The 17,140-nt window shown below is 33.4% G+C and overlaps 2 protein-coding genes across 2 annotated transcripts; both read left to right on the plus strand.

Moving 5' to 3' along the window:
* Nucleotides 1–1,622: 1,622 nt before the first annotated feature.
* Smp_133680 (hypothetical protein) lies at nt 1,623–9,914 on the plus strand (the record flags this gene model as incomplete). Its single annotated transcript, XM_018796324.1, has 5 exons — nt 1,623–1,629; nt 2,277–2,542; nt 5,135–5,542; nt 9,260–9,559; nt 9,891–9,914. The coding sequence occupies 5 exons, from the start codon at nt 1,623–1,625 to the stop codon at nt 9,912–9,914; spliced, it is 1,005 nt and encodes a 334-aa protein (XP_018650548.1).
* Nucleotides 9,915–10,649: 735 nt separating this feature from the next.
* Nucleotides 10,650–16,745, plus strand: Smp_021190 (putative histidine kinase; the record flags this gene model as incomplete). Its single annotated transcript, XM_018796325.1, has 2 exons — nt 10,650–11,789; nt 16,581–16,745. The coding sequence occupies 2 exons, from the start codon at nt 10,650–10,652 to the stop codon at nt 16,743–16,745; spliced, it is 1,305 nt and encodes a 434-aa protein (XP_018650549.1).
* Nucleotides 16,746–17,140: the final 395 nt, after the last annotated feature.

Raw genomic sequence — 17,140 nt, forward strand, 5'->3', positions numbered from 1 at the left:
CGTGACTCAGTGTAAGCCACATCTTCAGGGGATAAATAACCAAATTAACATTAATCCAAGTTTAAATAGTACAACGGTACAATACGAATATTAGGTGCGATCAATCAAAAAACAGGTCTGAATAAACCAATGTCATGTCACTGAGATATTACAAATATATTATTTATTTGATTCAGGTAGATTTATGTAGTACTATGGTGAACGAGATCGCACAAATGGGGACAACCGAATGTTGAAAGCGTGAGTCAATTGAAGCTAGACTACCATGGAAAACCTGCAAGCACTGGACGGCCGTTTCGTCCTATTGTGCGACTTCTCAGCAGTATGCATCCAGGTTTTCCTTGGTGTTCTTGCTTCAATTGACTCACGCTTTCAAATATAAAAAATGCTAAATCTCCACAAAACCCCTTCTGATAATAATAATAACAACCGAATGTATTTGAATACATATTTACAGAATCTCTTAGTAAAATGTGAGAACTATACAGTAACTACTTCATTTACACAATATCAATCAATCATCTCAAACTTCATTGTTCCTTCATTTCCACACCAATCATTCTTTGTTCTCGTTCTCTTTCCTTCGATCTTCTTAACCATCTGCCGCTAGACATTTCACTCAATTAATAATACATACTACTTATATTTGTCAACATCAGTAGTACACACTAAAATACCTCTGAAATTAATGCTTATATATATATATAATGTTACGCAACTACTCTATTATAAATAACAATCTGTTAACAACCTTTACACCTATAAAAGAGATATATACATACATACATTCATTATCTAAGAAATATTATTATTATTTTGTCAATTAAGTAGGTTACAACATTGATGTTACCAATTCAATATAACCATTTCGTTTTTTTGTTTTTTTCTTGATTTTCTTAGTACTATGCCTTCATTTAATTGAATTTTTATACTTTCTGAGGTTAAAAATCATACATGTACAAAAAAGGTTCTCTATGAATCAGTTTATTAAGTAGTTCTCAAATGGGGGTACAATGTAATGGATTCCACCAAAAAAAAAATTAATCGATCAATCTTTTTTTTTTTCATTTTTCTTAACAATACTTGAATAAGTCATATTATTATTATTATTAGTAGTAGTAGTAGTAGTAGTAGAAGTGGTAGTAGGAGTAGGATTAGTATTAGTGGTAGTAGTAGTACCAATATAAGATAGATTGACCAATGTACATGATAGATGAGTTAATACCGATCATAATACATGTGATAAATTATGTTACTGAGTGAAACTCCACTATATATAGATAGATAAATAGATAGGAAACTATAATTGATATATCGATTAGTACTATTATTCCTAGGTCATAAGATTTTGTTTGTCCAAACAATTTGATGAGTATTCTATTTTAAATAATCATGAATGGATTGAATATTGAATAAGTCATTAGTAGATTATATCTACTTACAAGATTAATAGTAGTTTATTTAAAGATTAAACTGTTTCATGATTATCCTGAAGAAGATCAAACAAGTTTGCGGGACGAAACATTGGAATTATTATTTAAATTTCAATTGCTGAGATTATTTCATATATAATGAATTATTATAATAATTGTAATGATTTATTATTATATCGGTTATCATCAATGGTAAGTTTGTAATGTTTATATATAATAATAATGTTGATTATATGCTCACTAGTGACTGACTCCATGAGGTAATTGCTGGAGTTCTAGTGAGAAGTCGTGACCAATGGAGCTAATCCATGTCAGGTAGAGACAGATATCTACCTCAGTACAATGGGAGATGGTTGAACAATTTCGTGGATTGGTTGAAGTTAGACATTAACACCATTGGATGCCGGCCGGCTCAGTGGTCTATCGGTTAAGTGCTCTGGCGAGAGGCTGGTAGATCCTAGGTTCTAATCTTACGATGCGGGATTGTGGGTGCGCACTACTGAGGAGTCCCACAATAGGACGAAACGGCCGTCCAGTGCTTCCAGGTTTTCCATGTTGGTCTAGCTTCAATTGACTCATGATCTCATCTATAAAATAATTAAATAGTATTTGATCATTTCATATTACTAACCAATTTTGTTTGGTTTTATTCATTACAGACTTCATCTTCTGTAATTTGTAAATCATTCAATTCAGATATTCCATATTCTGAATTGACTCCAATTGACTTAAATACTACTCCTCCTACTACTACTTCTACGAATACAATTACATCATCATCTAATATTATAGATCCTATTACTACTACTATTACTACTACTAGTACTACTACAAATGATTTAGAAAGTAGTATAATTCATGAAAACGCTAATTTACCTATACGATGTAAATCATTAGAAATAAAATCAACTGAAAAATCTTCTATATCAAAGAAACGTCATCGAAGTACGGTTGATAATCAATGGAATCGTTCTAATTCAATGAATACTTTATTAAATTTAAAATATCATCATACAAAAACTAATTTATGTTTACCATTGAATGATGAACAAAAACATCAAGAAGAATGTATGATCGATGTAAAGAAACGTAAAACTATGGATGATAATGTAAGTAGTTATGATCTGATTAATATGATCTTACTATTATTATTGTGATTATTTTATATGGCTAAGATCATGAGTCAATTGTTGAAGCTAGACCACCGTAGAAAATCTGGAAGCACTGGACGGCCGTGGTCTAGCTTCAATTGACTCGTGATATTAATTACTAAAATCTCCACGAAAACCCCTTTGTGATATTATTATGGTGAACAGAGTTGATTATGATCAATAATATAACGCAGATCAGATAAGTTAGTTCTTTAATTTAGAAAAGATGTAAGGAAATCGGAACATTTCAATGGTGGTACAATTATAGATTTGTTTTTATCAGACTCTACCTGAAAAGCTTAATCGACATATATTAGTTTATAATAAGTAAGCTATTTGATCTGACTTTGATCAAAAGGATCATGTGTATATACACAAATGGTGTTTACAATCTAATGGAAAACTCCATTTCCATAGGATTTACAGTGAAAGAAATCAATTTACAAATTGTACCTAGTTTTATCTTAATTCTTTGATATAATTTAACTGGATCTTGTTGAAAGACTAATGTCACCTAGTAGAGTTAGTTAAATAGTTTTCATTTGGATGATAGTTTTTGGTCAAAATAAAATTGAAATTTGAGTGATTCATAAGTTTTCAAAAATGAGTAGATACTGTAAGGCCAGTAAAAAGTCACTGAGCCCTAACCGAATCATCATGCATTTGGGTCACTGAATATCGAATAGCTTATCAATCCTCGTCTAGGTAAAGTTCAACCAACGCTCATCAGTTAATCGTACATCATGGACTGGCCCATATGTTGGTGGTCACGCTTTTGCTTGCATCTACTTTAACTGATATATTTCTGTAATAACTTCCTCTGTATTGTACGGTCTTCAAAGCATTCATAGTACATTGATACAACAAAGGGGTAATCCACGTTGGGTGCTGATCACGAAGTATAACTTCAACGTTAGCTGTTGGTCGAACCATTCCCGACTCGAGTAGGCCCCAAATCACTTAACAGAGATCATCTACGTTGGTGACCGACAATACGTTGTCTTGTTACTTCAATTGGAATATACTTGTAACTTTGATTTTCAACAAAACCATGTAGATAATTACTTCAGTTATCTTGCGAAAATTCAGTCAAGAAGTATTCTACAAAGTAGATTAGTTAAATTTGGTATCGCTTTTTCAGATTAACTAATTATATATATATTATTAATATCAGAAAGGGTTTTGTGGATATTATAGTAATTTTAATAGTTGAGATCATGAATCGAATCTCGCGAGGCTGGATCGTGGATGCGCACTGCTAAGGAGTCCTACAATAGGACGAAACGACCGTCCAGTGCTTCCAGGTTTTTCATGGTGGTCTAGCTTCAACTGATTCATGATCTCAACTGTTAAAATATATTATTAACTTAACTCTGAGTATTCCTTTTTTACGGACATCACTTATGTGAAGAAAAAGATGATCATTTTAATAGATTTGGAGAATTAATCACAAGAACCAGATAGATACGTCTTTTAGTCTTTTTTATAAATGGAGGATGCTGTTAATTCACATTAATTTTTACCCTAAATATTGATAGTACAGTTTGATTAAAGATTCTTGTCAGGAAGCCATGTTTGGTATAGGTTTCACACTAGTTGGTATTCAACAGAAAGTTATATCTACAATCTTGAGGAAATAGATGTTTCACATAGGTTTCAAACTCTTGTCACCAAATATCTCTGACACTTCATGCGGTAACTAACCCCTTATAGCACTGAGGTGTATTCTAACTAATTGATCATTTGATAGTACAGAGTAAAAGTATATTTTCTAGCCGACATTTCTAACTGTAAACCTAAATCTGAATCAAAATTCCGAATTCTAACTCCAAAATCTAACCCTAACTATTCTTTTTTTGGGGGGTTTTTATATAATAAATTATTGGTCCATGTCACTTGCACTCTAATTGACTAAAGTTTAACTTCATTTTCTCAAAGTTATTTCAAAAGCTAGTCAAGGTCGTCAGTGAAGTATAATTTCATCATAGTAAAACAGTGTCATATTGTAGTGTGGTCTACTTATACTCATATAAGTAGTATATGGAGATGGTCAGACATAGAATGTATTTTGGCAGAAGATCGATAAGGAGAGAACTGAAATGAAGCGCGATTGTTAGGAAAATGCATGAACAATGAAATTAGAGAAGACGGACTGATATTTACAAAAGGAACAATGAAGATTGAGACAATTAATTGTTATTTTGCAAATTAACTGTTTTACTGTATGGTTATAAGAATTTAGTGAGATAGTCTGTAATTTGTGCTTAAATACATTCGATTGTCCCCACAAGTGTTCTTGTTCACTACAATATTGCCTACTTCTTGATGTTCATTGAATTCTACTGATCAACTTAGCAATGCCGATCGCTTAGTCTAGTAGCCATATTACAACTTAATAAATAGGATTTGACCAGGACTAAAGAATATGATATTTGTTATTACTTAGTAACCATATCGACTGAGATTTAGAAATTGAATTCATCATTAATACAACTTTGAATCATCGTTGATAAGTATTCTGATCCTCCTTTCTTTTCATTCATTCCTTAGATGCTTCAAGTTGATACAATGATTCCTGAATCATCAGTTTATAATTATACTACTAATAAAGCATATGAATATGAAGAATCAATTCATGATTATCCAAAATTTAAATCTTTTAATCAACAATTAAATATGAGTAGAACCTATTCATCACATTGGATGAATTCATATGAACAACTTGACAGTAATAAAGAAGAATTGACAAATGAACTAACTACTAATCGTATACCATTAAAACAATCAATGAAAAAGGGCTCTACACGTGATAGTATAACAAAAACATTGACTAATTATGATAATAATAATCATGGTAATTGGAATACTTTCAATGATACAATGAATGTTAATCATCATCAAGATGAAATGGATAATGAATTATCATCTGCGTCGGAGCTTACAACTGCTGCGTATAATGTTAGTTAGTGAATTGATTAATGAAGATTATTCTATTATATTATTTGAAAGGGACATAGTACTAGGTTTACTGTGTAGCCTTGAAAATCTTGAGGGTTGATGTTATGTTTAAAGTAAGCAAGTGTCTCGTAGGGTAATAGATCTTAAACATGGATAAAATGGATATATTCAAGTTTGGACTGGTCATAATGATTTCAAAAAATATGTCGATCCTTAAAGAACGGAAATTATCGGCTTTTTCAGTTAACACACTTATTATAATAGTGGAATTCATAAGTCGATCTAAAATAGACCACCAGTGAAATCCTGAAAGCACTGGACGACCTCTTCATACAGGATCGTGGATATGCACTTCTGAGGATTGGCATACTAGGAAGAAACGGCAGTCTAGGGCTTCCAAGTTTTTAATGGTGTTCTAATTTAGATTTACCCATTAATTCAACTATTAAAATAACTACAATCTCCACCGAAATCCATTCTGATAACACATGTATATAGTTATGGAAGTTAAGTGATCTTGTTATCTCACACAACTCAACTGTTATTTTCAAAAATTCTAGTGTAATTATTGCTAATCAAGTCAAGTGAAATTTGATCAGTCGGTTCGGAAATATTGGAACACTTAGACGACTAACACTGTTCTTAGATTCTCTTTGATTGAACTGGTATGAAGATCAGTTGGTGGCCTGCTTAAACATCTGGGCTACTTGTTCCTGTCATTTAGATATTTCAACAAGTTATCTAATTTTGTTTGTTATAATACATCATTATGGCTAATAATCGCACAACCTATTCAGGTGCTTTTTTGAAAAGTGTACAACCTTTCTCTGTAAAGGTTACAGGAAGCCTAGTCAGAGATATCGTGGTTGCTGACAGTATGCAGCGAAAAGAATGTACATTATTTAGATGTCGACTGACTGAACTGCTAACTTCTAACTGGCAATCACTCAATATTTGTTGTCAGGATTGACCAAGAAATAAGAAATAGAAACTTGTTGAAATACTTTGTGCTGAGGATTTTATATGCTATTGAATAAAACTAATAATAATAACCATTGAGCGTCAGTGATATAGAACGGAAGAAACTCATATTTTATATAAAATTTGATGCGTTTCAACTTTCAAGCTGGAGTTTAAAGATTTACATATCGATTTCATTTGATTCATGCTATCGAGTAATTATACCCAGTACATCTTTTGTGTTAAGGGTTATTTGTAGCTAACTTCATTATGTGATGGAAACCAACTTCATGTGATCGATTTAATCATCCTTCTGATGCTAAAAATTTGAACAATACTTCGCGGTTCTTAACTGGTTATGAATGACTAATTCGAACACTCCATCCTAGACTAATAAATAGACATGATTACTTATCTTTATCTGAATAAATCAGTTTTGAATCACTATTCACCTAATTCGGTATTGGCTTCCGAACAGTATCATAAGGTTTCACGTTAAAATAAAGCTTTAATTCAATCACACGAAAACATTCTTGATTAACGAGCTGTTTACGTATGTAGCTCAGCATTAACTTGTTTGCATATTATTCTTCATTTATATGATGAGCTTTTACTTTTGATTATGCTTTTATGTACTTCATGTAAGAAATTGTATGACATATTACGGAGGACTAAAATCAGACAATCAGTTAGCTACAACGTAGCATTACGCGTCGTGATAATCGGTGTACAGGCATACCTAACACGTAGCCTAATAATTTCAGTCGATCTAGATTCAAAACCTTATCAACTAACTAACCATCATTCACTAATAACTTGCATTTGACCTCACTATTACTTACCCGGTTCGCAGCCATAAAGTAGAACAGAACGAACTGCCACACAGTCTACTCTTCCTTTTATTGATAGACGGATATCTCACAGTCGCCATAGGTGACGTAATTTGGCAAAGACCAAACGAGCTTTTTGGATCTGTTCTGAGATTTCGTCAGACACAAACCCATTGGGAAAGAGGACTAAGATGCTTTCATAATCGAAAACGTCCGTCGGACAATGAGGCTAAATCTCAGATCTAGTGAGCTAATTAGTTTTGGACAAGCATCTAAGTGTATGTAGAAGATCATATGCCACACTACAATATCTCTGCACCGTGAGGACATTTTGTACAAAGTGATCTCCATCTTTACCCTCAGTGTTTTATATTCTATGTCATAGTAATTAATAGTTAAAATAGTAACAAAAAAGATGATTCGCTGGACGCTTGTTGAAATACCCGGTTTCAATGTAACTTTGTGTAACAACTGACAAACAGACAGTCCCTAATATAATGCTCCATGTTTCAGTAATTATCGGAGTTCATCAATCAACTTATAAACTGTCGCTACTGAAGTACTGTATGATGTTGAGGTTCATTTGAAATAGGAGGGATGTTTAGAAATGCAAGTAAGTTTTACAGTCTGTAGTATTTTTAAAGAGTTTACTGAATATCGTATTTGTTTAATCATGTACATTTCATTTTTATTGACTTTTTGTACAAAGTGAGCTTTATTTAATTACTAAGTATGCATAATTATAAAACCTTCCTCGACACTATGAAGTTCCTGAGAAGACTGTCAACATTATCCAGAACTTATACGACGGACTGCAGTGTAATGTTTTGCATTAAGGACAGCTGACAGATGCATTCCAAGTAAGGACCGGATTCAGACAAGGCTGTCTACTATCCCCTCCCTCTTTCTTCTGGTGATTGACTGGATTATGTAGCCCTCGATATTTGAGGGGAAGCACGGAATACAATGAACGGCTCAGAATCAATTAGACGATTTGGACTTCGCAGATAACCTAGCCCTTCTATTCCATACACATGAACAAATGCAGACGAAGACAACTAATGTAGCAGCAGCCTGTGCATCAATGGGCCTCAATATACACAAAGGGAAAAGCAAGATTCTCAAATACATCACGGTGAACACCAAGCCAGTCACACTTGATGGAGAAACTCTGGAAGATGTGGAAACATTCACATACCTGGGAAGCATCATTGATAAACAAGGAGGACTGTATGCAGATGTAAAGGCGAGGATTGGCAAAGCAAGGGCAACATTCCTACAATTGAAGAACATATGGAACTCAACACAACTCTCAACTAATCGCAAAGTGAGAATCTTCAATACGAACGTCAATACAGTCCCACTGTACGGAGCTGAAACGTGGAGAACTACTACATCCATCGTGAAGAAGGTACAAGTGTTTATAAACAGTTGTCTACGCGAGATACTCAATATCCGTTAGCTGGATACCATCAGCAACAGCCTTCTGTAGGAGAGGACAAACCAGATTCCAGCTGAAGAGGAAATTATGAAAAGATATTGGAAGTGAATAGGATATACATAACGGAAATCACCAAATTGCATCACGAGGCAATCGCTAACTTGGAATCCTGAAGGGAAGCGGAAAAAAGGAAGGCCAAAGAACACATTACGCTAGGAAATAGAAGCAGATATGAAAAGGATAAATGGCAACTGGAAAGGATTGCCCAAAACAGAGTTGGGTGGAGAATGCTGGTGTGCAGCCTATGCTCCTCCACGAGGGATAACAGGCGTAAGTAAATAAGTAAGTATACATAACTTGCAGTTCATATTTTTGAGACTTTCGATATTAATAATATTCTACCAACCCAATTTTTGACGCTAAACGTACATTTCAAATGTGAAAATTCCTCTTTAATAATCTTTATAACCTCTTTTTCCACAACAGAATTTTGTACGTCGTGTAGTTGATGATACATTGGATCGTACAGTGACATTTTGTGAACAACCACGACACGCTATAACAGCTTTAGAAAATATCTGTACAAGAGCGTGGCCCCAATTAGAAGTGAAACGTCATCGTACTCGAATACGTGCTTATCTTAAGGCATGTAGACGTAATTCAAAAAAGAATAAAGGTCAAATCAATATGAAAGAACCACCTGCAAATGGCTTGTCAATTGAAGCTCGACAGCTTGTATCAAAAGCGTTAACTTTGGTAGCTGGGGATTTAGACTACTTAAGACAAGTAAGTAGTTGATTTATTGGAAGTTAATTAATACTGGTGTGATTTTATGGATTAGAATTAAACTCTATGGTCACACCCCTTACTATGATATTGTGTATTGCTCAGTTTAAAATTAAAAGTCACTGACAACTTGTTTATCAGTGCAAAAATTAAGTTATACAGGACTGTCAGATTAACAGACGAAAATTTACCCTGCTAGAGGGTCAACAAATCAGTGCTGAGGGACTGTTCATAGTTCCATATGTAAGCTTTATAAACGTGACAAAGGCCCTTGTAAAAAGTTTTTATATGGTACTTAAATTTTTAGATATTGATTTGAAAAATTCTGCAGTGCAATCACTATGAAATCGATTAAGGTGGTTTGTAGGGTCTATCGATTTCATTTATATAGTGACAAGACTAATAAGGTATGTTCTATTTAATCATGATAAAAAGTTAAGTCAAGCAAAGTCTTGTGGTTTAAGTCAGTAATCAACCCTAGTTAGATAACACTATATAATAGTTTCGTTCAACTCCTCAACAGTATGCATCCACAAGCTCACTGGGGACCACACCGTCAGAGTTCAGGTATCGCGGTAGAAGTTTGAAGACTAGATCATTGACCAACGATCCAATGATTTAAGTGTATAACTCCAATCATATTTAAAAACTATGTTTCTGCGTTATCATCAGGGAACTTTCTAATACCAGACATCAATGAACTCCACTGGTCACAACTTTCCAGCGTTTATCAACATGGGGTTGTAGCGATTATTGAGTTTTGATTGAGATCATGAATCGATCAATGTTAGACCACCATTGAAAACCTAGAAGCACTGAATTATCGTTTCGTCCTAGTACGGGACTCCTCAGCAATGCGCGTCCATGATCCCACAAGCGGGATTCGAACCCAGTACCTTCGGCCTCGCGCGCGAACACTGCTGAGGAGTCCTTTGCTAGGACAAAACGGCCGTCCAGTGCTTTCAGGTTTCAAATGTTAGTCTAAGGTTAGTTCATTATGTAAACTATGAAAAGAAATTAACAATCCTTATAAACACCTGTACCTTTCATGAAAGTAAACTATTGAATTTACTTTTTTTTTATTTAGACAATGCAAGCAGAGAAAGTTAAAAATGAATCATTATTTTCCTCCTCAAAATTAGACAATTCAAGTGAGAAATCATACTCAACCACATCCACCACTAGTAAACGATCTCCTGCAAGTTATACATCAAAAATGAATTTATCCACCATAACAACAACAACAACATCAGCAGCAGCAGCAACAGGGAACAGTTTAGATTACACAGAGATTTCTAAACAGAGACATGATCCATTTGAAACTTATGGCGGTGGTAATAAGTTAAAATTTAATAATAATGATAATAATAATAACCATGGTAATAAAAATCTTTGGAATATATCCAATAATCTATTAAATGATATTATCAATAATACATCATTTCCATTTACTGATCCATTATTTTGGTCGAATTCATTCATTCAAAATACTAATTTAGATGGGAATTATTTAGCTACTGCAGCAGCGGCAGCAGCTGCTGCTACAGCGATGGCTGCTGTTAATCCAGCTAATCTATTGAAATTATTACCAGCTTCAATACAATTAAACAATAACACATATCCATCTACTAATATTATTACGACTACGACTGGTACTACTACTACTACTAGTACTACTTCCTATTCTTTAACTACTTCACCTTTCACATCATCGTCATCATCATCAGTATTTTCAAATTCGCCTAGATTATTGAATAATGATAATGTGAATAATAGTGAAAATATCATTCTTACTACTACTAATACTACTAATAATAATAATAATAGTAATATGGATTGTGATGTGAAACATGATCAGCTAACTATACAGGGAAAATATTCTAAACGAAATAAATTATTATCAAATACGACATGGTTTGATGATGATCATCTGCTTCAGACCAGTACTAACAATGGTATCCATGGTAACTCCTTAAGTCCTAAATTGAATGAGTCTAAATTTACATTATCCGATAAAGATTTCAATATAGAATCCGAAATAAGTAGACAATCTAATTTAATGAACTTGTATCGTTTATATTTCTCAAATGATCCAAGTCATAACAATAATCATTATAATAATGATTTAACTTACTGTTCACCACCGCCTGCACATATTAGTTCAATTCAATATAGTCCGATAATTAATCAAATATTAGACAGATTAACGGATTCATCATTGTTAACTCATGTAAGTTGATTGTTTTATTTTTTAGAATTAATTGTTATCCTGGATAAGTTCATTTATATTTTCTGGTCAAATCGTAGGTTCTGTTATATGTTGAACTTAGATACTTAGTATGTCACGTAATACTTGAGTACTGGAACGCTAGAACCTTCCCAAGTCGCAAAATGAGAAGAAGGCAGAATACTAGTAAGTAGGAGTGTTATTCCCAAAACAGTGTGTCAAATTTAGTACAAAAATCTCATGTATTTATAGTTTTAGGCTTAAAGTAAATCATCGTTTCGGATAGCCAATAGGCATATAGGGTGTCCTTCTTATCCAACCAATAGGAGAGCTACACCTTGACATCCTAGAATGTTCCTCTAACGGTGAATGTCTTCGGCTCTTTCTGGGTTTCTTGAGGCTTCTTTGAGTTTGCCAATGAGCCATCCTTACAGGTTCATACTGGTAGAGAGGAAACAAAAGTAGTTAGTCAGTACTCTTTGGTGTAATGTTAGTGCTACTGCTGACAGTAAAAGATTATGAAGTGAAAGGTTCATTTTTGATATACAGAACATATATGTTGCCTATATGTGTACAATATTCAAACAGTCTATTGATTTTATTATGCAGTGAACTCTTTCATTTTAAGCATACATATTACGACCAGAAAGGATTTCATTTGGGAATCCATTACTATTTCTCTCTGGTGGTGACTTTCACTTATAGACTGATGTTGAATATTTAAGTGCATTCCATGAATAACTTTCGTACTTTTCTGAATACAAGGCCTCCTTCTATTTTACGCTGTGATAGTGATTGATAAAATTTGTCAGTAGTCTCGTTTATAGGGACTTTAGTAAGCAAGGAATGCATTTATAGCATACATATGATTAGACTACAGGAAGTAATTGTTTTAGTCTAAGTCACATTTTGTGTATATTTTCAGATGCATTTATTCTCACAAAGCAACTAGTTGTTTCCACTTGTGAAACTTCTAGTCTGAGCCATGTTGGCAAATTCAGATTACTTGGTTGGGGTCCGCAAGACTATTGTAACCAATGGTTCGAGACTCTAGGTGACATGGCTCAGAATCGATCACAATGACGTAGGTGTATACACTCTTTATCTTCCCTTAAACTTTGAGATTAAAACTGATTCATAACTTTCTTCCTTCCTATACTATATCCTTATATACAACCTATCTTTTATATACTACCACCATTAAATTAACTACTTCTATGAATTCGGTGTTCATCTTGTTGTGCTAACGAGGTATGGCAACTTGGACCGATGCACAAATGTGCCTGGTCCTACTTTGTAGCTCACTGACTGACTGAATTGTGAAACCATAGATAAATGTTAATTCAATAATATATCAAATATCATACGATCATAAACATACTATTTTATCTGGACTTTACAAAATTAACACCATTTCATACACAATCATACCAGTTTCTAGAAGATTGATGTCATCAAAAATGTGAGCTAGAGAATCATTGATATCTGACAGAAATTCTTCGGACTTGTATACTCACTACTCTATAACTGATCTGAACTGAGATCTTCAGGCTTCATGATAAACAGGATAGATACTATTTAGCTATCGAATTCTAATTCAATGACTACATTTTTAACCGCAATCAACTCATTATATAACGTGAAAACCACATAATAATCTTGATTTTACCAGTCACAGTTCCAATAGTTAGTCAGTTAGTCATAATCAACATGGATGGAATTCGTTGGTTGTAACTTTTCACCAAAATGTTTGATGCTATTCACAGCGTTTTATCTTCTATACAAATTATACTGGTGATCAGATTATTTTAACTGTATTACGTAAGAACTCTAACATATCTAACAAAGTTTAGTAAAGTTAGATTGCATCTTATAGCGGTAATTATGATGGTTATTTAATTATATTTAGAACACGTCAAGTGAATGTACCAGTGTGGTTGTTCACATTGAGTTTCAAACCCAGTACCTTTGGTCCTTAGTAGTGAACTACTAGTGAACTACTGATTCCAGCTTGCTAATTAATTGTTCAGTGGTTAAAATCCAGGTTTACTAAAAAATCGTAACTAAATTGTGAAATAGAAGTGATCCAACCAGTTTTTAGTATCAACAATCGAAAAATACCAACACTTACAGACGAGATCCAAATAAATAAAACTTTCTTTAGGGGAGTTAGTTTGATTAGATTTAACAATCTATACGTCCAACATTTCATAGCTATTTACCGATTCTAGTTAAATGAGCAAGAACTAATAGATTGATGTCCAATTTATTAATTTTAATATTTTATAAAAATCTGAATGAATTTGTATTTCATTTACCAAGTAAAAACTACTTATTAGTAGTTTGATTTTAGCAAACAAATAATGAGCTTGAAAGCCCAATGCAACTGATAACATTATTTGATTGAATCTAATCTCATACTCTGGATTAAGTTTAAAGTATTTCATTATATGTAGTTATGAAAATTGCACAAGCAGTTTGAACAGCCGAGTGGCACCTCAGGTTTGCAGGTATTCATTGCTGTTGGATTTTCAAATAACACAAAATCTTGATCAATCTGAACTTCCTAGTCTTGCCTCTAGGATCCTGATGTCAAATATAATATAAACTTCTCCAAACAACTTAGATAATTAATCAAATTTTAGTATGATCAATAGGATTCCATGAGACTTAGTTGCTACACATGATCTACCATCTAGTGATTAGTCACTGTAAAACCCTATCTTGTTAAGAAGTATCAAAATTGATATCCATGTTCAAAACACTTGCATATTTTTAAACACTATGACTATAGTAAGTGAGAATAGCTTGCAGTAAGTTTACAGCATAGATTTTAAGCATCAAATGATAGCGAGCAAAGTTATTAATCTTACATATTTTAAAGTTATTGTTATATCTTGTGGCCGAGTGGATGCCTTGCTAATGTGTGACTTGATGAGACCGTCAATTAGAAAGCAGCGAATTGTCGATTGGAACAGTGACATGAAATCCGTACGAGCAGACTAGAGTGCTAACCGGTCCTGCAATCTGCCTAGCCCAGCCAGTTAAACCCAAAACACCAATAACAGCCTCAGTGGTATGAATCATTGTATTTCAAACATACTGAGTTTATATACAAAACAGACTGACCACATCGTACCAAACAAATGGAAAATAACATTTCTACAATATTTAGCCAATTGTGGCTGTGAATAGGGGGAAAAGTAATCAATAAACTGATGATAACTCAAGGATCGTATAATAATAGTTCAAAGGTCAAAATAAAGTTAATGATAAGAGGAAACGAATATGATTAGGTTAATTACAATAGGAAATATACATCTTATATTGACCAATAAATAGTCCTCAAAAGTTACCATTCGTAATTCTCTTCGGGATACAACAGTTATAAGCATACAAAAACGGATCTAGATTATTTAATGTTTGAAAGCGGTTTTCATAAAGGACTTCCAGTTAAATCGTTTTATATAGAAAAGGCGTAATAAATTTTTTTTTGTTTTGGTTTCCTTTTACTTACTTTTTGGCATATGATAAACTTTTTAAGTAGTTTAAATGTCTAGTGTCTCATAACATATTGGGACTTTTTTTTATTGATGATTTTTGCTTTCTGAATTCAGTGGTTTCATTTGACTTACTCTCTCTTTCTGGAATATGAAACAGAGCATCACAAAAAACTAGATTCAGATGAATAGAGGAAAACTGAGAAATTAGTGAAGGTTTTTAAAAGGGAAAAGACGTGCGTTCTTGGTTCCACCGTTAGCCACAATACGACTGCTTGAGTGATTTCTGATGATATTACCTGAATGTCCTAACTGAATTAAGTAGTGCGGAATTCGAACCTAAAAATTACTAGTTAAGAAACAAGTTTGCATTGATAAAGTAATTTTGAAGTTTAGCTTTGAGCCTTCATTTTCATTGACTAATATGTAGCTAGTGAAAGTAAGATTTGACTAGACACTGAATTTGGACAGACAGACATTGTGCTTAATGATGATATAACATGTGATTTTCTCCTTATTTTTGAGTTCTAGACTTATTTAATGTAAACTGTCTGCAATAATTTTGAATAGAATATTGTCTAGTCTATAATGTATTTATTTATTAAAACACAGAAATATTGGTACAAACGGGCACCAGATATATATGCGCCGCACAAATCTCATTCGATTTGTGTGAGGGATATGATACTGCCCAAGTGCCTAAACTGAAGCAGGTGGTTTTCTTAGGGGGCCACACCCCGAGTCTTTGACCTAAAGATCTGATTCATAAGGCAGTGGAGCATCGTAAGGAGATGCAGTCACATGGTAGCCGGTGACCAACGATTGATTCATACGCCATTCTTTCCATCAGGATACTGGAGCCTATGTCCACCATTAGTTTGGAATTAGGGTTTTCCAACTTCCCTAGGTGGATGCGCCGTGTCCACTAACCCGGTTAAAGCTCTGGACATTTGCTTTTCGTCCTCTCAATTTCGTAAACAACACCCCGGTCACGAGAAGGCAGTAAGTGGGACTTCCCCGGTAGAGGCTATGTACACATGGCCATGTGAGAGCATTTGGAGAGGGAGAGCGTACTCTCCTCACTCTCGGCCGTACCAGGGCATTTGGGGGCCAATTAGAGACTAACCAGTTGCAGTTCTAAACATCAATAGGAAGATTCAAACAAACAATACTAAGTGTATTAATCACATAGTTCTGATCATCTTCATCTTCCTATTACATTATCGAAATTTATCCCAAAAAAATGGGAACTAATTACTTTATAAACTTCTTTCTTTTCCATATTATCTCTTAGGATGATGTAGAATTTTTTATAAAAAATTTTGAAATTACTAAAGTTGCAATTCAACAAGCACGTTGTAGATCCAATTTAATTTTGAAGAAAATTGAAATTGTAGAAAATCAATTAAAATCTTCTTCAATGATCCATTCAAAAACAATGCCATTGAATCTATCTTGAACACTAACTTCCTTCTATATATATATATATACCATTCGGCTTATTTATAATATGTAAAGATGATTACTATAAATTGATCATTATGACCATTGTTTGATGTGTACAAAATATAATGAGATTGACAAAGAATCGGACAAAGAATCATCTTAAATTCATCTTGTGTTCTACATTAGATAGCAACTAAATCCTGAAGAATGGACTTGTGGTTACTTCATTTTGTTTGTTATTGTTGTTGTTGTTCTTGTTCATGTTATTTGTCTTCAGTGTATTGACCTGGAAACTATAGACAATGACATCTATTTTCTTTTTTTAGTATATATATGTATATTGATTGCTCAATAGTTAGTTATTTTGAGAAATGTAATTCACTTTTGATTTATTAAACATTTAGTTTT

This window comes from Schistosoma mansoni, chromosome 2 (assembly GCF_000237925.1).
Source record: "Schistosoma mansoni strain Puerto Rico chromosome 2, complete genome".
Lineage (NCBI taxonomy): Eukaryota > Metazoa > Platyhelminthes > Trematoda > Strigeidida > Schistosomatidae > Schistosoma > Schistosoma mansoni.